The 24,007-nt window shown below is 45.0% G+C and overlaps 1 protein-coding gene across 6 annotated transcripts in view; it reads right to left on the reverse strand.

Moving 5' to 3' along the window:
* PSIP1 (PC4 and SRSF1 interacting protein 1) overlaps nucleotides 1-24,007 on the reverse strand; it is a 524,703-nt gene that overhangs the window by 337,677 nt on the left and 163,019 nt on the right. For all 6 annotated transcript variants that reach the window (XM_069240070.1, XM_069240030.1, XM_069240049.1 and 3 more), the window contains 2 exons: nucleotides 17,696-17,809; nucleotides 7,427-7,531 (listed from right to left, as the gene is read on the reverse strand). In XM_069240070.1, coding sequence (XP_069096171.1) covers nucleotides 7,427-7,531; nucleotides 17,696-17,809 — 219 coding nt within the window. The remainder of the gene's footprint in view (nucleotides 1-7,426; nucleotides 7,532-17,695; nucleotides 17,810-24,007) is intronic.

Raw genomic sequence — 24,007 nt, forward strand, 5'->3', positions numbered from 1 at the left:
ACTGGTGGCAAAATCCAAACTGTCTCCGTCCATTTTTTTAAAGTGGGGATTAGCTCATTTATATTTATTCACATATGAGGCACATAATCATCAAATAATCAGGGTATCTCTTTCCCCTTTTCCCTGCATGTTACTTTTATTAAATTCATGTATTTTCACCATAACACTATTATATGACATGTGTATTCAGGTGAGGATATATTAATTCAGAGTAATTTATTTCAGTAGTTGCAGTGATGTAAAATACTCCTAAGCTTTACTATTATTGGAAAAGAATTTTCAATGGAAATGTCAGTCCCTCATCTATGTCGGTGGACATTGAATGTAGCCTCGGGACTCTGCTTTCTAAGTCTTACGTAAGCACGTAATTAGGAAGTGGGATTCTTAACAGTTAGCCCTTCTCCTTCCATGATGATGTAGGAGGCCTTGGTAGTGGGCCCTCTATCTTCTACATAATACGTAAATAAGGCGCTTCCGGTCGTGGTACTGTTGGCGTACTAGCGACTGGTCGGAAGTGGAGAATTTTTTGGCCGATATGGCGTTTCCGATGCTAAACAAGAAGTCCAGGTGGGTAACGCACACAATCTCAACAGTCCTAATAATGCCGGGAATATTATTATTCTATGGCGTGCGAAAACTGTAGACGGCATACGATGTATTTTGACTAAATCTATCCAATATTCCAACTGTTTCTGCAAAATATCTTTGCGATTTTTCTACTTTATTATCTAGCATACACTTGGTCAGGAGAGGAATAAAACAATAGCCTAAACTAACTGATCTCAGATATAGCGCTGTGAATTGTTCCACAATACAGATTCCCAGGTATTTAACACGTGTCTCATATCCAGCACAATCTGGTATGTGTAGTGTGTGGTTTTCTTTGGGACTAATATCTTCTTTATCTGTTAGTTAACATTGCGTCTCTTATGACTTGGTTTTTATTCAAGGTTATGGCAAGTTAGGGTTCACTTGGGCCTTCCGTAGTTTCGGTGATACATTGATAGGCACATTGTGTTTACAATTGGGGACAACTACTAATAATATGGAACTATTACATAATACGGGTGAATATTGTAACACTGGTTTTATAAAGCACTTCTGTGGCTATCCATCCTACTCTTTTTAGTGAAAAGGGCATACCAATATTTTTGGTGTTATGATGATTATAGGTTACCTATATGATAATATATATTATATGACATTTCAGCCCTGAGGAAGTCGCTGGACGAAACACCTGCTGGCTGTGAGGTCATCATGGAACCAATGAGCACACAATCGAACTACTGAATGTATTGTTGGATCTAGTCCTGAGTGTATCTATATGATGAGAATACAAAGCAGAAAAACTGTGAAATACGGTGACAAACTCATTAAAATTTTGCTAAATATGGCATCAAACCAAGGACTTTAGCACACTTCTTCTATGTTGGATCATTTCACGAATGTACTCGTAGGATGAGACACCGTTCGTATGAAATATTTGGGGTTATTTATTTAGCTATATAACATATCCAACTAGGTATCTACTGTGAGTTTTATGATAAGTAACAAGTGCCTCTGAGTGGTATATTATTAATTGATTGGTTTGCCAATCAGTGGGTGTTTGTAGGAAGTTGGCTCTGTATACACTATTTCAAAGTAAGGAATAGTATGCACAGAGTCCAAGGGTTCCCCTTAGAGGTAAGATAGTGGCAAAAAGAGATAATACTAATGCTCTATTTTGTGGTAGTGTGGTCGAGCAGTAGGCTTATCAAAGGAGTAGTGTTAAGCATTTGTTGTACACACACAGGCAATAAATGAGGAACACACACTCAGAGACAAATCCAGCCAATAGGTTTTGTTATAGAAAAATCTTTTCTTAGTTTATTTAAGAACCACAGGTTCAAATTTTACATGTAATACTTTGAATGAAAGGTATTGCAGGTAAGTACTTTAGGAACTTTGAATAATCACAATAGCATATATACTTTTCAAATAAAACACATATAGCTATTTTAAAACTAGACAGTGCAATTTTCACAGTTCCTAGGGGAGGTAAGTAATTGTTAGTTCTTGCAGGTAAGTAAACCACCTATGGGGTTCAAGTTTTGGTCCAAGGTAGCCCACCGGTGGGGGTTCAGAGCAACCCCAAAGTTACCACACCAGCAGCTCAGGGCCGGTCAGGTGCAGAGGTCAAAGTGGTGCCCAAAACACATAGGCTTCAATGGAGAAGGGGGTGCCCCGGTTCCAGTCTGCCAGCAGGTAAGTACCCGCGTCTTCGGAGGGCAGACCAGGGGGGTTTTGTAGGGCACCGGGGGGGACACAAGTTAGCACAGAAAGTAAACTGTAAACTTCGTACTTGAATAGCGCTCTTTTACCCTGAGGGCATCTTGGCGCTTTTACACATACCGCTGTGGAACCCTTCCTGGCTTTCCCTGTGAAGTGCCCACTCCTGGGCACCCCCAAGGTGAAGCCAGGCATCCCTAGCGCTGTTGGGGCCGTTGTGGAGATTAAGCAAGCTATTGCCCAGAGTTACAGAGTGGGACCCCATGATTAGATTGGCACCGACGCAAGAGTTATCAGGTCTGAGGAAATTGAGCCCAAGACCCACCGAGGCGGAAATTGAACCCTGGTCCCAGGCCACACCTCTGCATCAGGGTCTGCCGCTCTAACCATTGAGCCACACTTCTACACCCTCAGCAGCACGGGGGCGGCCGGGTGCAGAGTGCAAACACACGTCGGGTTTTCAATTGGGATCAATGGGAGACCAAGGGGTCTCTTCAGCGATGCAGGCAGGCAAGGGGGAGGGGGCTCCTCGGGGTAGCCACCACCTGGGCAAGGGAGAGGGCCTCCTGGGGGTCACTCCTGCACTGGAGTTCAGATCTTTCAGGTCCTGGGGGCTGCGGGTGCAGGGTCTTTTCCAGGCGTCGGGATCTGGGAGTCAGGCCGTCGCGGTCAGAGGGGGGACCCGGGATTCCCTCTGCAGGCGTCGCTGTGCGGGCTCAGGGGGAGCAACTCTGGCTACTCATGGTCTCGCAGTCGCCGGGGAGTCCTCCCTGAAGTGTTTGTTCTCCACAAGTCGAGCCGGGGGCGTCGGGTGCAGAGTTGCAAGTCTCACGCTTCTGGCGGGAAATGCAGTTGTCTTGAAGTTGCTTCTTTGGAAACAAAGTTGCAGTCTTTGGGGAACAGGGCCGCTGTTCTCGGGAGTTTCTTGGTCCTTCTAGAGCAGGGCAGCCCTCTGAGGATTCAGAGGTCGCTGGTCCTGGGGAAAGAGTCGCTGGAGCAGTTTCTTCAGAAGGGGGGGAGACAGGCCGGTAGAGCTGGGGCCAAAGCAGTTGGTGTCTCCGTCTTCTCTGCAGGGTTTTTCAGCTCAGCAGTCCTCTTCTTCTTAGGTGGCAGGAATCTGAGTTCCTAGGTTCTGGGGAGCCCTTAAATACTAAATTTAAGGGCGTGTTTAGGTCTGGGGGGTTAGTAGCCAATGGCTACTAGCCCTGAGGGTGGGTACACCCTCTTTGTGCCTGCTCCCTGAGGGGAGGAGGGCACATCCCTAATCCTATTGGGGGAATCCTCCATCTGCAAGATGCAGGATTTCTAAAAGTCAGAGTCGCCTCAGCTCAGGACACCTTAGGGGCTGTCCTGACTGGCCAGTGACGACTCCTTGTTTTTCTCATTATCTCTCCTGGACTTGCCGCCAAAAGTGGGGGCTGTGTCCAGGGGGCGGGCATCTCCACTAGCTGGAGTGCCCTGGGGCATTGTAACACAAAGCCTGAGCCTTTGAGGCTCGCTGCTAGGTGTTACAGTTCCTGCAGGGGGGAGGTGTGAAGCACCTCCACCCAGAGCAGTCTTTTGTTTCTGTCCTCAGAGAGCACAAAGGCCCTCACCACATGGGGTCAGAAACTCGTCTCTCAGCAGCAGGCTGGCACAGACCAGTCAGTCCTGCACTGAACAATTGGGTAAAATACAGGGGGCTCTCTAAGATGCCCTCTGTGTGCATTTTTTTATAAATCCAACACTGGCATCAGTGTGGGTTTATTATTCTGAGAAGTTTGATACCAAACTTCCCAGTATTCAGTGTAGCCATTATGGAGCTGTGGAATTCGTTTTTGACAGACTCCCAGACCATATACTCTTATGGCGACCCTGCACTTACAATGTCTAAGGTTTTGCTTAGACACTGTAGGGGCATAGTGCTCATGCACCTATGCCCTCACCTGTGGTATAGTGCACCCTGCCTTAGGGCTGTAAGACCTGCTAGAGGGGTGACTTACCTATGCCACAGGCAGTGTGAGGTGGGCATGGCATCCTGAGGGGAGTGCCATGTCGACTTACCGTATTTATCGGCGTATAACACGCACTTTTTCTCCCTGAAAATAGGGGGCAAATGATGTGTGCGTGTTATCCGCCGATATAATGTTACGTTTTTTTTCTTCTGAAATGTCCTCTTAAAATGAGGTGCGTGTTATACGCTGGTGCGTGTTATACGCCGATAAATACGGTAGTCATTTTCTCCCCACCAGCACACACAAGCTGGCAAGCAGTGTGTCTGTGCTGAGTGAGGGGTCCCTAGGGTGGCATAAGACATGCTGCAGCCCTTAGAGACCTTTCCTGGCATCAGGGCCCTTGGTACCGGGAGTACCAGTTACAAGGGACTTACCTGGGTGCCAGGGTTGTGCCAATTGTGAGACAATGGTGCATTTTAGGTGAAAGAACACTGGTGCTGGGGCCTTGTTAGCAGGGTCCCAGCACACTTCTCAGTCAAGTCAGTATCAGGCAAAAAGTGGGGGGTAACTGCAACAGGGAGCCATTTCCTTACAGTGTTGAAGGGTGTTATTCCCATAGAGTGCACCATTTACAATTAATGTGGTAATTGGAGATATAAATTCACTGCTTGGAGCGCCATCTCTTCCTTATACAAACACCCCCCAGGAGTAAATCTCCATCATATACAAGATTGGAATGGGCTTGCAAAAGGTTTGTGAATATCCACAAACCTGTGAATTTGTCAATAGTCACATACTTAAATAAGCAATCAAGTCTTGGTAAACTTACCTCCCCCAGGAACTGTGAAAATTGCACTAAGTGTCCACTTTTAAAATAGCTATTTGTGAATAACTTGAAAAGTATACATGCAATTGAAATGATTCAAAGTTCCTAATGTACTTACCTGCAATACCTTTCAAACAAGATATTACATGTTAAATTTGAACCTGTGGTTCTTAAAATAAACTAAGAAAATATATTTTTCTATAACAAAACCTATTGGCTGGATTTGTCTCTGAGTGTGTGTACCTCATTTATTGTCTATGTGTATGTACAACAAATGCTTAACACTACTCCTTGGATAAGCCTACTGCTCGACCACACTACCACAAAATAGAGCATTAGTATTATCTCTTTTTACCACTATTTTACCTCTAAGGGGAACCCTTGGACTCTGTGCATGCTATTCCTTACTTTGAAATAGCACATACAGAGCCAACTTCCTACAGTAACACAAGCACTGGCAATACCAATAAGTCTGGCTTATGAATGCACGTGCATTTTGTCTTATTGATAAGTTTAGGCAGGCAATAAGTCATTATACATATACTCTGCTACTCATCTTTTCACTTCTGCGTCCATTCATCTATCCACAGACTCATTCTTGAATTTACCCTATTGACACAGCCACAATAAAACATACATAAACTCAACAACATATGCAAGATACACTAAAAGAATATATGGTGCTGCCATATGCTCGCAATAACTAAAATGAACATAACAGTGGGTGTACAGCTCGCTGTGGTACTAAACATGGTTATTTTAATATTCCATCATGGCCGAACACATTTAGAACTAATGTGTTGGTCATCTTGGAATGGTAAAACGATTATACATTATGGGCAACAGAATTCCATAATGGTCGCTGGGTTCAGAATGCACCCACATGGCCTATGGCGCATTCGAGAAGAAATGAGCAGCAAGCAAGCGGCCTATTACCACTGACTGGGAAGCAGTAATATTCTCTTAAAAAAATTTCAATAACAAAAGAAAAGAAATGAAAGGGGATGATGTTAACATATGCTTTTCTCAATATGTCAGGCCAATTACTTATATTGTGATATTTCATAATAAATATATCAGAGCTAAAGCCGTGATCACTCATTTGCCACCATAAACAACTCAGTCCTGATTTGAGTATCCATTTTGCCACAAGCCAAAATGTTCAATACAAGCACTTCCAGTGGAAGAACACAACTTCTGCCTAATTAAGCTCCATTCAAGAAAGTGTGGGTGGAGCTTAAACCCATCTCTTTTTGTGGATTACATTAGGTTTGCGACAAAGCAGCTACACTGTCAAGATAAGTGAAAATGGAATTATCTTACCGAATTATGAGGAGCACTCACTGCCCAAAAACACCATGCAGCCCCTTGCATTCACAACCTGCAGAGTCTGCAATTTCCTAGTATCACTTGCATGCAGTTTGCCTTGAAAATAATTCCCTCCATTTCTGTTTTTCAAAGGCTTAATGTCTCCTTATACCTTTGTTGGCTGTGCACTATACAACAATGATGAATACATCTGTTGACTCAACCAGAGACTCTAGCAAGTGAAAGATAATGCAAGCAGGCTAAGGGCACCACCACCACCACCACCATGGGACCCAGTTAGCAAGGGACAAACAGAAAAAAAATTATCAATGGGGAACGGCAAACCTGCAGAGGGGAAAACGCTCTTACATCCTTTTACTGCTACTGTTTTTTTATGGGGACGCAAGTGGTAGACGAAAGACGCCAGATCTATCAGGCTGCTGAAATTATTTATGAGCGTTTTGGGACAAAATATTTTACTCTTTTTCTGTGCGATGTTTTCATCCAAACGTTAGCTTTTGCCAACCACTATGTACCCGAAGTCAAGCTCAAGGCTCTATCCTATAACCAAAATCTCAGACAATAAACCTAAGAATCAAAAGCACTCCTATTCATATTAACACAGTTACGGTTTGTGTGACAGCAGCCCCTTAGCCCCAAGCTTTATATATCTAACCAGAAGAAAACTATATTAGATTCCAAAAAGTAGAAACTACATTTCATATCGAACTCTGGATGAATACAACTTAGTTAATCCAGGTTTGTCAGATGAACCGAAGCCTTAAAAAAGAAATAATGCACACATTGTACAGAAACTAAAAAACACATACATTTCATATCGAACTCTGGATGAATACAACTTAGTTAATCCATGTTTGTCAGATGAACTGAAGCCTTAAAAAAACATAATGCACACATTGTACAGAAACTAAAAAACACAGTGGCAAATTTAAACCAAATATTACAAAGGCCATTAGGAAAAAGAGGTAACCATGGACTGTTAAGAAAAAGACCTTGCAAATCAAAATATAAAACTAAAAAGCTGTGTCTGCCACCCCCCCTACCCCCCACCAAAGATATTAAAACATACTTCACCACTGGGATGGTCAAAAATTGCAGTTCCATCTACCAAAGCGCCAGTGCTTTTTTCCTCTGTCTCAGTCGAAGAGGGCATACTTGTCAGCTTAGCAGGAACCTGCAAGTCGAAGATAAGAACTTGGCCTCAGAAAGGTCACTCCTGTGAATCTCAAAATAATGGACTGAATAATAATTCATTTGGTACGGTGCTATGCAACTGAGGGTACCTGGAGGTCTCCCTAATGTGTAGTTTAGGTTGTTTTATGCATGTGACGGTACCTGGAGATCTGTCTAATGTGGACTTTAGGAAATACTTTTTTGTGAGAACTAAGCCATCATAAATTACCTACACAAGCCAACTTAAAAGGTTTACTAAGTAGGTATAATCTTAACTGTTTTATGGAGCAGTCCAAAGAGCAAGCATAGAAAACATATACAAATACACCTCAGTCCTCTCAACCAGACTGTTCAGAACATTGTTTCACACCGAGTGCCCTCCAAGACATATGTGAAAAATCTAGCAATTTTATGAATAGTTAAGATCCTAAACAGAGTTGCATGCGGTCCAACTAGCCAGAATCATGTTTTTTATTACTGATCATTTACCATCTAGTCCATGCTAACTGCTATCTCCCTCACACAATAGAATGGGATGCAACTCACAACACCAGGGTTGGTTCTGCCCCTTCTGGCAAGTCTCTCCCACTCCCAACACATTTGTTTTATCTAGCAAAAGTAAATTTCTTTCAGAAACAATCTGCTTGTAAAATCTGCTGAAGGAAGCTCGATTCAGACTACCTTGCATACAGCTGAGTCTAATCTGAGGTGGAATAGTGGGGAAAAAAAAATCAATTGTTGGAACGCTGTCCTAAAGGACTGTCTGTGATTAGTCTTATTTGCAAGCATTCATCTCATCAACTTTTGTATGTTAGGCATACTTTCATTCACTGAGGGTATTACATCAGCCGTAGGTGTCATTCTCACTGGACCAAGCTGCAAACAAATGAAGTAGCCCAATCAGGCCAAAACTGGTCTTGCGTTGCTTGTGTTCTGGTTCAGAAAAGGCCTGGCTTGGCAGTTCCGGCTTGCCCATACCTTCTGACACAGGACCAAAGCTGATTTGCACATAGCTGGGTCTAATCTGACACTGTATGGTTGGCAAAAAACATGGATTGCATTGCTAACCTGATGACTGCCAATGGTGAGGCTATTTGTCAGCTTTTTACCCCATCACCTTTTGGCTGTTTAAGTTTAATTGAAAACACTTTTGGCAAGTTGAGTCCATTCAAGTTGACAGAAAACAGCTAGGAGACATGGCCCTCACCTCAAAGCTAACACATCGATAAAAGGCACCAAGATCATTAAGCTTCTGTATTTTTTAGAATGCTAAGTGTCAAGAGACTAAGCGACCGGTCAAGATTTCAGCCTGTGAGAAATCTCGATTGCAGGCAGTGATTTAACTCAAAAGCTATTGAGACATGATTGAATGAGTTGGATCCCTCACACAGACCTGTGTAGTGACCTGATACCCCACCCCTCATGGTGTTCCCTAGAAAAAGGAGGTAAGAAAGGTTTTTGAGAAACAAGGGACAAGATGACAGATGAAAGACTGGAAGTGAGCAAGGGAGGATATGATGGATTATGATGTTGCAATTGAGAGGAGGAAGTGAGAAGGGAGAAGAGGAGGGAAAGGAGGATAAACAGAGAGAAATGAAGGGAAAATATTTGACAAGAACGAAGCACTGGAAGAAGAAAATGAGAAAAGGTAATAAAAGATTACAGAATGTGTTGAATTTTTTGGGTTTTATTTTCAGTTTTAGTCTTAACTTCCTAACCTGGGAATGGTATAATCTTGGAAAAATGTAAACAAAAAACAAATGTGCAAAAAAAGAAACGATTCATGACGGGAAATTCCCTTAGTCAAATTTAAAGAAGCAGAATCAGTGTAGATGTGTACTTGCAGATCAGTTAAATTTTAGAATGTCTTTAAGTAGAGTGGACTGTCTGCAGTCGTAATTGTGTATAGTTGGATGGGAAACGGAGCAGTAAGACGGTTAGACACTGGTGGTTTCATTTAGCTAAGTGATGGGATGCCCTTCTACATGCTGAAGGTGACCGCTTGGGAAAGCTTTTGGCATGGCTGGTCAGGGGCGAACTGCAGCGCTCACCTGCTTACAGGATGGACCATTTGATACCACACATGTGGCTATCATCACTGCTCTCCATGACTTCAATTAGACTCTACATGCAGCCATTGAGGTGCCAGTCCCCAACAGGGTTTCTAGAGGGACTGCCCTCCCCCGGATGACCATCAATCAATCAATCATTACATTTATAAAGCGTGCTATGTACCCGTAAGGGTTTCAAGGCGCTGAGAGAGAGGGGGGGGCTGCTGCTATTGGTCGAAGAGCCAGGTCTTGAGGAGTCTCCTGAAGGTGAGGAGGTCCTGGGTCTGGCGCAGGGTGGTCGGGAGGGAGTTCCCGGTCTTGGCGGCGAGGTAGGAGAAGGATCTGCCGCCGGAGGTCTTGCGTTGGAATCGGGGAACGATGGCGAGGGAGAGGCTGGCAGAGCGGAGTTGGTGGGAGGGGACGTAGAAGTTGAGTCTGTTGTTCAGGTAGGAGGGTCCGGCGTTGTGTAGTGCTTTGTGCGCGTGGGTGAGGAGTTTAAAGGTGATCCTCTTGTCCACGGGGAGCCAGTGGAGGTCCTTCAGGTGGTGGGAGATGTGGCATCGGCGGGGTATGTCGAGGATCAGACGGGCAGATGCGTTAGAGTCGTTGGATGTCTTTTGCTGGGATGCCTGTGTAGAGTGCGTTGCCGTAGTCAAGTCTGCTACTGACGAGGGCCTGGGTCACCGTTTTTCTGGTTTCCGTCAGGATCCACTTGTAGATTCTACGGAGCATGCGGAGGGTGTTGAAACAGGAGGAGGAGACTGCGTTGACCTGTTTGGACATGGTGAGGGCGGAGTCGAGGATGAAGCCGAGGTTGCGTGCGTGGTTGGCTGGAGTGGGGGGGGGGGGGGGAACCCAGCGTGGTGGGCCACCAGGAGTCGTCCCGGGCCGAGGGGGTGCGTCCGAGGATGAGGACTTCCGTCTTGTCGGAGTTTAATTTCAGGCGGCTGTTTCTCATCCACTCGGCAATGGATTTCAATCCCTCGTGGAGGTTGGCTTTGGCGGTGTGTGGGTCATTGGTGAGGGAGAGGATGAGCTGTGTGTCGTCGGCGTAGAAGAGGATGCTGAGGTTGTGCTGACGGGCCAGTTGTGCGAGGGGGGCCATGTAGACGTTGAACAGTGTTGGGCTTAGCGAGGAGCCTTGGGGGACGCCGCAGATGAGGCTGGTGGCTTCGGAGCGGAAGGGTGAGAGTCGGACTCTCTGGGTTCTGCCAGAGAGAAATGAGGAGATCCAGATGAGGGCTTTGTCTTGTATTCCGGCTTTGTGGAGACGAGTTAGTAGGGTGCAGTGGCAGACCGTATCGAAGGCAGCGGAGAGGTCTAGGAGGATGAGGGCTAAAGTTTCGCCGTTGTCCATTTGCTGTCTGATGTCATCTGTGGCGGCGAGGAGTGCAGTCTTGGTGCTGTGATTGCATCTGAATCCGGATTGTGAGGGGTCTAGGATGGAGTTGTCTTCGAGGTAGCGGGTGAGCTGGGCGTTGACGATCTTCTCGATGACCTTCGCTGGGAAGGGGAGGAGGGAGATCGGGTGGAAGTTTTTGAGGTCAGCCTTGGGTTTCTTGAGGAGGGCTTGGATATCGGCATGCTTCCAGCTGTCCGGGAAGGTCGCAGTATCGAAGGATAGGTTGATGATCTTACGAAGTTGGGGGGCGATGGTGGAGTCGGCTTTGTTGTAGACGTGGTGTGGGCAGGGTTCTGAGGGGGATCCTGAGTGTATGGAGTTCATTGTCTTTTGGGTTTCGGCGTCATCTACGTGGGTCCAGGTGGTGAGGCGGTCGGCATAGGAGGAGTTGTCGGGGGTGGGGTCTGGCGGAGGTGTGGTGTTGAGGCTGTCGTGGATGGCGGCGATTTTCTGGTAAAAGAAGGTGGAGAGTGCGTCGCAGAGTTTCTGGGATGGTGGGACGTCGTTGACGTTGGCGCTGGGGTTGGAGAGCTCCTTCACGATGCAGAAGAGCTCCTTGCTGTCGTGTGCGTTGTTGTTTAGTCGTTCTGTGAAGTGGGAGCGTTTGGCGAGTCGAATGGAGAGTGGCCACTAATGGGTGGCCGTGGCTATTTGAATTGCCTTGCTTTGCCTTGCTTATGTCACCTGTTTTACTTTTCATTTTCAATTTAAGTGGCAAGAAAAGTCCAGTTAGGAATTTACAACGTTAACAGCTTTAACTCAAGCTAACAAGAGACCCATCGCATTGCAAATGCTTGTTATTCTATTGAGTGAAGTGAATGTATGAAAGACCCAATGCTGGAGAAGAAATTTGTTGCTTACCTGTAACTTCAGTTCTTCAGGATTGGTATCTTTCATATTTATCTACCTTCCATCTAATGATCTACATTGGCTGATGAAAGACCCTGCTCACTTCTTGGAAAGCACAGTTCCAGGTAGTGAAGAAGTTTCATTTTAGGATTAGTCTGAGTTGTGGCTTCAACTAGCAATCTCTTGAACATAAGAGCTAGAAGGTTCAAATGGTTCTGGAATCAGCCAGCTATAACAGATCAAACACTATTGGTGTGAAGAATGTGTATCAAGGCTCACATTTCAACAAGTGTAAAGGAGTATGTCCTCGACTGAGACAATATTCTTACTTCCTCTTTGTAGCTTGGCATTGCACTTTTTGACTCAGATCGCCAAGCTGTCCTCATGACGGTCCTTCCAGTTGTTTTGGAAAGGTCCCCCTAATGATTCGAGTCCCTTGTCCAGACAATCATAGGGCAGTTCCTTAAAAGGCCTGGAGAATCCTCCTTTTTTTCCCCATGCCATGGCAGCATACAGCTACCTTAGGATTTACCAGACTCAGGCCCAGCCTGAAGGAAACCGAGCAGTCTAAAATAGATTCTACCCTTAGCCCAGCTGTCCTCTTTCCTACAGAGGTGTACTGGCCTCCTCAGGATCTAGACAAGGACAATGAACCATGTGCACGCAGAGGAGCCCTGTATTTAAACTGCTCCAGAGGACAAGGCAGGATACCAGGGTCCCAACACAGCACCCACCTATTCCCAAAAAATCACCAAAGGATCAGCCACAATCCAACTCATGTACTCCTCCATTTTATGGAAGAGAAACAGGTCCTTTTTTTGGCCAGTTTTGTTGTCTTATGATTCCATAGTCCACAGCAAGACCAGTTCAAACCAATCAAGGTGTTACGATTATTTAAATCAGGGTGAGACTCGCATTTGCTCCCAACGGCCAAAGAAGATGGCTACAATGCAGGAAATGGGGATACAAGAGTTTCACTCAGACAGGGTAAGCCTCCCCTATGACAAAAGGAAATGGGCAGGTTTTGAGGAGGTGGTGGAGAACTGGAAGGAGAGGAGTAACGGACGGTGTGTTAGCACAAGTTATGATATTCAAGATTGACATCAGTGGTTGAAATGAAAGGAAACCAATATTTTGTGCAACACGTGCAACGTCCAAACAGATGTGCCAATTTATCGGTCTACCACACGTCCTATATACTTACATCTTATATGCATGTCACACATGAGAGTTAAGACTTTATGGCGACTGCAGAAAGTGGTAATGGTATAGAGTAGAGCGGAGGGTTCTGCACAGAGCGAGGTAGAGGGCTGTACAGTGGCATAAGACTGAGCAGGAATGGGACAGAGTGGAGTACACCATCAGAGTACTATTGGAGCAGCGTAGAGTTGAATAGTGGAGAACTGTGTTGTAGAATTAACTGGAGTGTCATGGAGTGGAATAGAGGGAGTTTCATAGTGCGTCGTTGAGTGAAGTAGTGTCGAAGATTGGCATACAGTGGAGTAGCGTGGAGTAGTGTGTCAGAGTGAAGTAGTGTCAGAGTGAAGCAGAGCTTAATGGAGTAGAGTCATTGAGAGGAGTGTTGTAGAGTGGAGTATAGTGGCCTAGAGTGAAGTAGTTTAAAGTACAGTGGTGCAGAAAAGATTGGCATAGAGTCCAGTGGCTTAGAGAGCATTGGCACAGAGTGCAGTGGCATAGAGTAAGCAGTGGCGTAGAGAAGAGTGATGTAGAGTGCAGTGCGTATAATGAACTATATCAGAGTAGAGTGAAGTTGGGCAGGGTAAAATGGAGTGGTGCAGGACAGAGTGTAGAGGTGTAGCATGCAGTTCTGCAGAGTAAACTGTAGTAGTGTAGAGTGCATTGGCAAAGAGACGGATGGTGCAGAGTAGAGTGCAATGGCATAGAATGTAGTGGTGTAGAGTAGCATAGTGCTCAGTGGCAGAGTGCAGTCTTGCAGAGTAAAGAGTTCAGTGGTGTAGAGAGCAGTGGCGTGGAGAGCAGTGGCATACAGTACAAATGTGCAGAGTAAAATAGAGTGGCATAGAGTGCCGTAGCATAAAGCAGTGGTTTCCAATTTTTGTTTACTTCTGTAGACCCCCGCTTTATCATTACTGGAACCTGGGGACCCCCACTGAATCATTATTGGAATCCAGAGCCCCCTTACTGAGTTATTACTGGAAGCCAGGGCCCAAGGCCTAAACATTATTGATGATTTGAACCGCAGAACAATACACAAAAAACAGAAACAAGCCTTTCATTATAAACATACACAAATGATAACATTTTATTTAATTTCCAAACAAATAAAATAAAAAATTATAATTTTATTAGGAAGGTTGGAGCTTTTCTGAATTCAATTGAAGCCATCCATCATCCATATTATATTTTGTCTCACCTGCACTGCTCCCACTAATCAATCTCAGGGTACTAATTTAATTTTTACCCTTTAATTCCTAATTCCTTGACAATTGTAGTATGTTTTAAAATTTTCCAATTGTACATTTAGCCCCTTTATTTATATGCACTTTATTAATCTGTTAACATTAGTTAATTTTCTAGGCGGTTGTGGACCCCTCCCCCCACGAGGCTATGAGGACCCACAAGGGTTCCTGGACCACAGGTTGGAAAACAACTGGCAAAATGTGTTGCAGAGCACAGTATAGTGGCGTAGAGTGCAGTAGTACAGAGTAGCTGGTGTAGAGGCATTGGTTTTGATGAAAGTGACGTAGATTACTTTAGGTAGAGTGCAGTGGCTTAAAGCAGACTACTTCAGAGTAGAGTGAAGTGGCATATAGTGAACTGCTGCAGAGTAGAATGGAATGGCACCGAGTAGTGGTGTAGAATGCTGGCTTAGACTGGAGTTACGTAGAGTGCAGTGGCAAAGAGTGCAGTTGTGTGAAGTAGAGTAGTGCAGAGTACATTTCAGAGGTGTAGAGTGCAGTGGTGCGCATAAGATTAGAGTGGTGTAGAGTGCAGTTGCATAGAGTACAGTGGTCCAGTGGCATAAAGTACAGTGGAGCAAAATAGAGTGGCGCAGAGGAGAGTGGATAAGAGTTTAGTGGCGGGCAGTGCAGTGTTGCAGAGAGCAGTGGCATAGAGAATGATGAGATGATATCCATAGCATTTAAGTGTGTGTGCAAAAGAAAGAGGCATCTGCTAAGGTGTTAAGAAATATTACTGATGAAGATTTGCTGTTTCAAAAGAGCACACTGGCATAGGTTAGAGGTGATAACACAAGTAGGTCAAATCTATTTTAGATAAAGGATGAAGTTAAGGGGCCAGAAGGCCTTCTTTTGTTCTAATCTGATCCTGGCTAGGTTCAATCTGAAGGCTCCCATTCAGATGCAAATTGAAAGAAGTGAAAGAAAGGCTCATTGCTTGTTATAACATCACAGGTGCTTAAGACAGGAATCCTATTGATTCTGTTCAGTCCCTGTTTATAAGAGAACTGCATGCACTATCAGAATATCAGATGTGTTTATCTGTTCCAGTAGCTGTACAAATAATGTAAATACCACAATTGTATTTCTTTTATCGCATGACTAATCCCAGCGCAGGGTGTCAGAGCGCTTTACATAACATACATATTACTTATCTAGCTAAAATAAAAATCTGTCATCCACATGTTGCGCTACTTAAGTGTTATGTCACATCCTTGTAAATGATGCACAGGAGGGGCATGAGCAGGCTCCATGGGGAAAGTAATCTCTATTCCTCTTCCCTATAAACACTAATTTTAAAGTCAGCCAAAAGCAAACACCAAGCTCCCTTGAAGACAAAGTTTGATATTTGGCCCCTGTCTTTGAAAGCACAACAAATGTGACAAGATTTGAAGATTTAAAGGTCTGTTTACAGAAAGTGAGTTTGTGGAAGAATACACTAAACACGGTTTAGGCAAAGGGAGGACAAACTGAATCGGGAGAGTCTAAAGCAAATAAAGCCAGCAAATAGAAAGCCAGAAGATGCAAGTTACAAACCATAAAGCCAATGGTAAGCAACAAACCGAATGCATTCCTAGGTCAACTTTCTCAAAGCCCCCATGATGTCTCTAGAAAACCAGACAGCCACACTTTTCTGGTAGGCTGAGACCTAACAAGCTTTTGCAATGCAACCGGTCTCACGTTTGCTTGAGCTAGAGCAATTAGCACTGTAAACTCCTAACCAGACTTTTCTTGCCACATAAATTGAAAATGAAAATAAAACAGTTTCATATAACTAACTGGACTATTCTTGCCATATAAACTGAAAACTAAAAGTTTCACACAAGCGAGCTGACAGCTGCCATGAGTGCAAAGCAGACACACAAATGGAAATAAAGGTTTGCTCGCAGTGAAACCTATCGGCAAAAGTGCAATTATCTATGTAACCAGCAAAAGTGCAATTACCTATGTAACAGGGTCAATGTCATGCAAAGCGCTCGACTTCTGCCTAGCGAGATCACGCTGCGAAAAAAAGAGAAAAAGTAGTCCAGAAACCGGATGGAAAACAGCGAGCCTTGTATGTTTTCAGTACTTGGTCGCTGCGCTCGAGGAGGGCTAAACTCCGGAAAAGGCATGACTTATGCATGCATTTCACTAATGAAAGCAGGCAGATTGTAAAAGGCAAGCCCACGAACCAATGAAAGACACTGACGTAACATGGGCCTGGTTTGAAGCCCAAAGAGAGATAACACGGGACGGAGCACTATGCGCTCACCAGTAAAAAGGAACAATACAACTTCAGCAGAACCTAAAGGGCACCTGTTACGATCTATCTCCACAAAATTAGATCTACTAAAAAAAATCTCAAACTGCATCTCTGCTTTGCTGAGCACTGAAGATCAAATTCACCTCTGCTGAAGAATTTAGTCACCATGTAACAAATGGGGTTTCTTACATTTAAAATTTGAATGGCTCCAGCCACAATTATCACGAAGTTCAACAGGAAGCACTGTAGAGCTGGTCTGACAACTTTTTTGATCTTTTTCAATTTAAACTATGTTGTAGACTAGCTGCACCAACTCAGTGGAGCTCAACTTCTTCAGAGAAAGGCAGTCAGAGAAAACCAATTGACAATTAATGGCTGTCTAGCTCAAATATGAATGTTTTATTGCATCTGGATTCTGACTGGGTGGGGTTACTTAAACTCTATCAATAAGTCAGTGAAGGTGTAAAGAAGTTTCAAGGCAATTTCATTATGAACTGACTGCTAAGCTGATAATGTTACCTTAATTGTGAAACTGCTAATGGTATCCTAATTGTGACACTGCAGGGGGCCTATACAGGGTTCTGCAGAAGGGAGTGATAGATGCGTACCTTTTTTTAATGTCTCAATTTTTGTTAGGAAACCCACATTTTTTGTTGTGGATAGGTGTATATAAAGACCATTTGTACATTCAGTGGCTCCCCAAAGCACAAGATCACCTACATCAACTAACTGATGAAACTAAGAAAGCATGGACACTCTCACTAAATTGTTCCTTTAGCTGGAAAGCCAGCACAAACTTCACACACAATCCTGGAAAACATCAATTTGCATCAGAAGATTGCAAAAGCTGCAAAAATTAAACCCCCTATGGAAAATTTAAAATGAATTATACTCTTTAATGCCTTTCATTAAACACTCTTCAATTGACTCCCACTCTAACCCACGTTACCCAATTTAAACCAAATAATAATTATATAAATGTGTATTTATTTGTACAGCAAACATATTGCCCAGAAGACCTCTTGGTTCATATTACTGCCATAAAAAACTCTGAATAAAATAAGCATATCTGGAGAACACAACACTACCAAGGACTTTCATAGATTACAAAGCAAAGATGTGCGTTACAGCAGCTCAGGATCATATTGTAACAAAACAATCTGAATGAAGTCCTCACTTTTATAACTGCATGCTTCCTTCGCTTGGCGCCCATCTTCTCATCACTTTCCTCAGTGCCTTCTTGGAGGTCCTCGTCAGAGTCGTCTTCCTCCGCAATAATGGACGGGAAAATCTTTAAAAAGAATGACATATATTTATTTTTTTTAAACAGTCATGATGAGCAATTTACGTATCAAGAATAATCAAATTGCACATTAGTTTGAAGTATTGTTCCCTGTACCTCAGGATTTGTCCTCACACACGGCTCTTTCCTCATTAAAACTTTCAACCTTTTTCCCCTATTCCCATTCTAACTCGACGGACTAAAACTTAAGCTTGAACCTCTAAAACCCCTAATGCTGCTTCCTATCCACTCTGACAACTCTTCCTTGACATGACGGCCAGTGCAAATCTCTCTAGTTAGAAGAAAATCATTCGGATCCTCCTATATCAGGGAAGAAGACAAGAAACCACAGGATAGGAAGCTCAATTCAGGGTTGAGGGTAGGGAGAGATCGGAATTTTGCTTTTAGGAAAATGGTGACAGTCCTTGTGGGAAGTGGAGGGAACACATGACTGCAAGTGGTTAAAGGGAGAAGAATCAAGAATAACCTGAACTTAAATAAGAATGACCAAGGAAAGAGTGCACACCTAGTAATGACAGAATAAGTGCCAATGACTTATGAAAGAGATGGAAACACAGCCCAGTCTACAACTGCCTTCTAGTGAAGCAATTGTTCCTCAATGCAGCAAGGACTGAGCGTGTGAAGGCTTGACAAAAAAAGGTAGGTGGCGAACAAGGACATGAAACCAAGTTCAAGGTTTCAGAAAAGTACCTGGAGTGTGACGTTAATAAAGAGGAGGGACCACTGCTCAAAAGGTCTTGAATACATACAAAATTATTAAACTGTGTCCTGGAGCTGACCATACCCATTCAGCAAAAAATAAAAATAGGACTATTATGGCCTATTGCCAAGTGGGGGAGGGGGGAACAAAACCTGTGCCATCTGTGTCAGTGCTGCACCAATGCTCCCAAGTAACAGATGAAATTTGTCTGCAATTTCAGCACTTCCGGGTCGAACAACAGTCAATCTCATGGCAGAGCTTATTATCGGAATTACTTAGGGAAGGAGGGAGCAATGATTTTGTAATGTTACCTGGGATTTGCGCAGCGGTGACACCTCAAGCCAATCTTCGTAGGCAGCACAGAATTCTGAAATTGCTCACTGGCTGTGGCGTTTGCTCGTGCTCACGCTGTTTATAAACACTGCCTGCGACCAGCTAGAGTTGGTGAGGGAATAGTTATGAGGGAGATAGATGGGGAGGATCTGGGCATACATCTGAGTAGACAGTGATGACTAATGTCTCCCCGGTTAGTCCCTTACTTTTGGCTGGAAGGTGGAGATGAAATTAACTGTGCAGCGATAGCTGCAGCACGGAAATATATCGTAGAGCTGACCCTCGTCGGAGAAGAGGGAGTGTTGGTCGGTCCAGGCGGTGGGCTTCTAAATTAAGTATGGGTGGATTTACAGCCGACCATATAAAGCAAGCTTGACAGACTCTCCTATCTGCAGCCCTGGTGTCTTGGGCAGAGAAATAAAGAAGAGAAAGGGAGGCTGATTGCTTTCTGTGAAGCAGAAAGCAAGTCTACATTGTACTGAAAAGATGTCACCAGTCTCCGGAAGTCTGGAAGTCTTTGGTTGACGGTTGCCATAAAAACAGCGCCGTACGATGAAGATAAAAACAATTCACAGATCAATGTACTCCTAATCCACAGGCTACCTTCCTCCATATTAATGGAGCACATATCTCTTTTAAAAGGGGAATTGTCCTACAGCATATTGTAAGGAAATGCCTCCTTGGCATGGTTGCCCCCTGACTTTTTGCCTTTGCTGATGCTATGTTTACAATTGAAAGTGTGCTGAGGCCTGCTAACCAGGCCCCAGCACCAGTGTTCTTTCCCTAACCTGTACTTTTGTATCCACAATTGGCAGACCCTGGCATCCAGATAAGTCCCTTGTAACTGGTACTTCTAGTACCAAGGGCCCTGATGCCAAGGAAGGTCTCTAAGGGCTGCAGCATGTCTTATGCCACCCTGGAGACCTCTCACTCAGCACAGACACACTGCTTGCCAGCTTGTGTGTGCTAGTGAGGACAAAACGAGTAAGTCGACATGGCACTACCCTCAGGGTGCCATGCCAGCCTCTCACTGCCTATGCAGTATAGGTAAGACACCCCTCTAGCAGGCCTTACAGCCCTAAGGCAGGGTGCACTATACCATAGGTGAGGGTACCAGTGCATGAGCATGGTACCCCTACAGTGTCTAAACCAAACCTTAGACATTGTAAGTGCAGGGTAGCCATAAGAGTATATGGTCTGGGAGTCTGTCAAACACGAACTCCACAGCACCATAATGGCTACACTGAAAACTGGGAAGTTTGGTATCAAACTTCTCAGCACAATAAATGCACACTGATGCCAGTGTACATTTTATTGCAAAATACACCCCAGAGGGCACCTTAGAGGTGCCCCCTGAAACTTAACCGACTGTCTGTGTAGGCTGACTAGTTCCAGCAGCCTGCCACACCAGAGACATGTTGCTGGCCCCATGGGGAGAGTGCCTTTGTCACTCTGAGGCCAGTAACAAAGCCTGCACTGGGTGGAGATGCTAACACCTCCCCCAGGCAGGAGCTGTGACACCTGGCGGTGAGCCTCAAAGGCTCACCCCTTTGTCACAGCCCAGCAGGGCACTCCAGCTTAGTGGAGTTGCCCGCCCCCTCCGGCCACGGCCCCCACTTTTGGCGGCAAGGCTGGAGGGAACAAAGAAAGCAACAAGGAGGAGTCACTGGCCAGTCAGGACAGCCCCTAAGGTGTCCTGAGCTGAGGTGACTAACTTTTAGAAATCCTCCATCTTGCAGATGGAGGATTCCCCCAATAGGGTTAGGATTGTGTCCCCCTCCCCTTGGGAGGAGGCACAAAGAGGGTGTACCCACCCTCAGGGCTAGTAGCCATTGGCTACTAACCCCCCAGACCTAAACACGCCCTTAAATTTAGTATTTAAGGGCTACCCTGAACCCTAGAAAATTAGATTCCTGAACAACAAGAAGAAGGACTGCCTAGCTGAAAACCCCTGCAGAGGAAGACCAGAAGACAACAACTGCCTTGGCTCCAGAAACTCACCGGCCTGTCTCCTGCCTTCCAAAGAACTCTGCTCCAGCGACGCCTTCCAAAGGGACCAGCGACCTCTGAATCCTCCGAGGACTGCCCTGCTTCGACGACGACAAGAAACTCCCGAGGACAGCGGACCTGCTCCAAAAAGACTGCAACTTTGTTTCAAGAAGCAGCTTTAAAGAACCCTGCAACTCCCCGCAAGAAGCGTGAGACTTGCAACACTGCACCCGGCGACCCCGACTCGGCTGGTGGAGAACCAACACCTCAGGGAGGACCCCCGGACTACTCTACGACTGTGAGTACCAAAACCTGTCCCCCCTGAGCCCCCACAGCGCCGCCTGCAGAGGGAATCCCGAGGCTTCCCCTGACCGCGACTCTCTGAAACCTAAGTCCCGACGCCTGGAAAAGACCCTGCACCCGCAGCCCCCAGGACCTGAAGGACCGGACTTTCACTGGAGAAGTGACCCCCAGGAGTCCCTCTCCCTTGCCCAAGTGGAGGTTTCCCCGAGGAAGCCCCCCCCTTGCCTGCCTGCAGCGCTAAAGAGATCCCCTGATCTCTCATAGACTAACATTGAAAACCCGACGCTTGTTTCTACACTGCACCCGGCCGCCCCCACGCTGCTGAGGGTGAAATTTCTGTGTGGGCTTGTGTCCCCCCCGGTGCCCTACAAAACCCCCCTGGTCTGCCCTCCGAAGACGCGGGTACTTACCTGCAAGCAGACCGGAACCGGGGCACCCCCTTCTCTCCATTCTAGCCTATGCGTTTTGGGCACCACTTTGAACTCTGCACCTGACCGGCCCTGAGCTGCTGGTGTGGTGACTTTGGGGTTGCTCTGAACCCCCAACGGTGGGCTACCTTGGACCAAGAACTGAACCCTGTAAGTGTCTTACTTACCTGGTAAAACTAACAAAAACTTACCTCCCCCAGGAACTGTGAAAATTGCACTAAGTGTCCACTTTTAAAGTAGCTATTTGTGAATAACTTGAAAAGTATACATGCAATTGAAATGATTCAAAGTTCCTAATGTACTTACCTGCAATACCTTTCAAACAAGATATTACATGTTAAATTTGAACCTGTGGTTCTTAAAATAAACTAAGAAAAGATATTTTTCTATAACAAAACCTATTGGCTGGATTTGTCTCTGAGTGTGTGTACCTCATTTATTGTCTATGTGTATGTACAACAAATGCTTAACACTACTCCTTGGATAAGCCTACTGCTCAACCACACTACCACAAAATAGAGCATTAGTATTATCTCTTTTTACCACTATTTTACCTCTAAGGGGAACCCTTGGACTCTGTGCATGCTATTCCTTACTTTGAAATAGCACATACAGAGCCAACTTCCTACATTGGTGGATCAGCGGTGGGATACAAGACTTTGCATTTGCTGGACTACTCAGCCAATACCTGATCACACGACAAATTCCAAAATTGTCATTAGAAATTGATTTTTGCAATTTGAAAAGTTTTCTAAATTCTTAAAAGACCTGCTAGGGCCTTGTGTTAGATCCTGTTTAGCATTTCTTTTAGAGTTTAAAAGTTTGTAAAAGTTTGAATTAGATTCTAGAACCAGTTGTAGATTCTTAAAAAGTATTCCAACTTTTAGAAGCAAAATGTCTAGCACAGATGTGACTGTGGTGGAACTCGACACCACACCTTACCTCCATCTTAAGATGAGGGAGCTAAGGTCACTCTGTAAAATAAAGAAAATAACAATGGGCCCCAAACCTACCAAAATACACCTCCAGGAGCTTTTGGCAGAGTTTGAAAAGGCCAACCCCTCTGAGGGTGGCAACTCAGAGGAAGAGGATAGTGACTTGGAGGAAAATTCCCCCCTACCAGTCCTATCTAGGGAGAACAGGGTCTCTCAAACCCTGACTCCAAAAATAATAGTCAGAGATGCTGGTTCCCTCACAGGAGAGACCAACACCTCTGAAATCACTGAGGATAACTCCAGTGAAGAGGACATCCAGTTAGCCAGGATGGCCAAAAGATTGGCTTTGGAAAGACAGATCCTAGCCATAGAGAGGGAAAGACAAGAGATGGGCCTAGGACCCATCAATGGTGGCAGCAACATAAATAGGGTCAGAGATTCTCCTGACATGTTGAAAATCCCTAAAGGGATTGTAACTAAATATGAAGATGGTGATGACCGCACCAAATGGTTCACAGCTTTTGAGAGGGCTTGTGTAACCAGAAAAGTGAACAGATCTCACTGGGGTGCTCTCCTTTGGGAAATGTTCACAGGAAAGTGTAGGGATAGACTCCTCACACTCTCTGGACAAGATGCAGAATCTTATGACCTCATGAAGGGTACCCTGATTGAGGGCTTTGGATTCTCCACTGAGGAGTATAGGATTAGATTCAGGGGGGCTCAAAAATCCTCGAGCCAGACCTGGGTTGACTTTGTAGACTACTCAGTAAAAACACTAGATGGTTGGATTCAAGGCAGTGGTGTAAGTAATTATGATGGGCTGTACAATTTATTTGTGAAAGAACACCTGTTAAGTAATTGTTTCAATGATAAACTGCATCAGCATCTGGTAGACCTAGGACCAATTTCTCCCCAAGAATTGGGAAAGAAGGCGGACCATTGGGTCAAGACTAGGGTGTCCAAAACTTCCACAGGGGGTGACCAAAAGAAAGGGGTCACAAAACCTCCCCAGGGGAAAGGTGGTGAGACAGCCAAAAATAAAAATAGTAAAGAGGCTTCTACAGGCCCCCAAAAACCTGCACAGGAGGGTGGGCCCAGAGCCTCTTCACAAAACAATCCTGGGTACAAGGGTAAAAACTTTGATCCCAAAAAGGCCTGGTGTCGAAACTGTAGTCAGTCTGGACACCAAACTGGAGACAAGGCCTGTCCCAAGAAAGGTTCCACTCCAAACTCCAATCCAGGTAACACTGGAATGGCTAGTCTCCAAGTGGGATCAACAGTGTGCCCAGAGCAAATCAGGGTCCACACTGAAGCTACTCTAGTCTCTGAGGGTGGGGTGGATTTAGCCACACTAGCTGCCTGGCCCCCTAACATGCAAAAATACAGGCAGCAGCTCTTTATTAATGGGACAAGTGTAGAGGGCCTGAGGGATACAGGTGCCAGTGTCACCATGGTGACAGAGAAACTGGTTTCCCCTGGCCAATACCTGACTGGAAAA

Source organism: Pleurodeles waltl, chromosome 1_2 (assembly GCF_031143425.1).
Source record: "Pleurodeles waltl isolate 20211129_DDA chromosome 1_2, aPleWal1.hap1.20221129, whole genome shotgun sequence".
NCBI lineage: Eukaryota > Metazoa > Chordata > Amphibia > Caudata > Salamandridae > Pleurodeles > Pleurodeles waltl.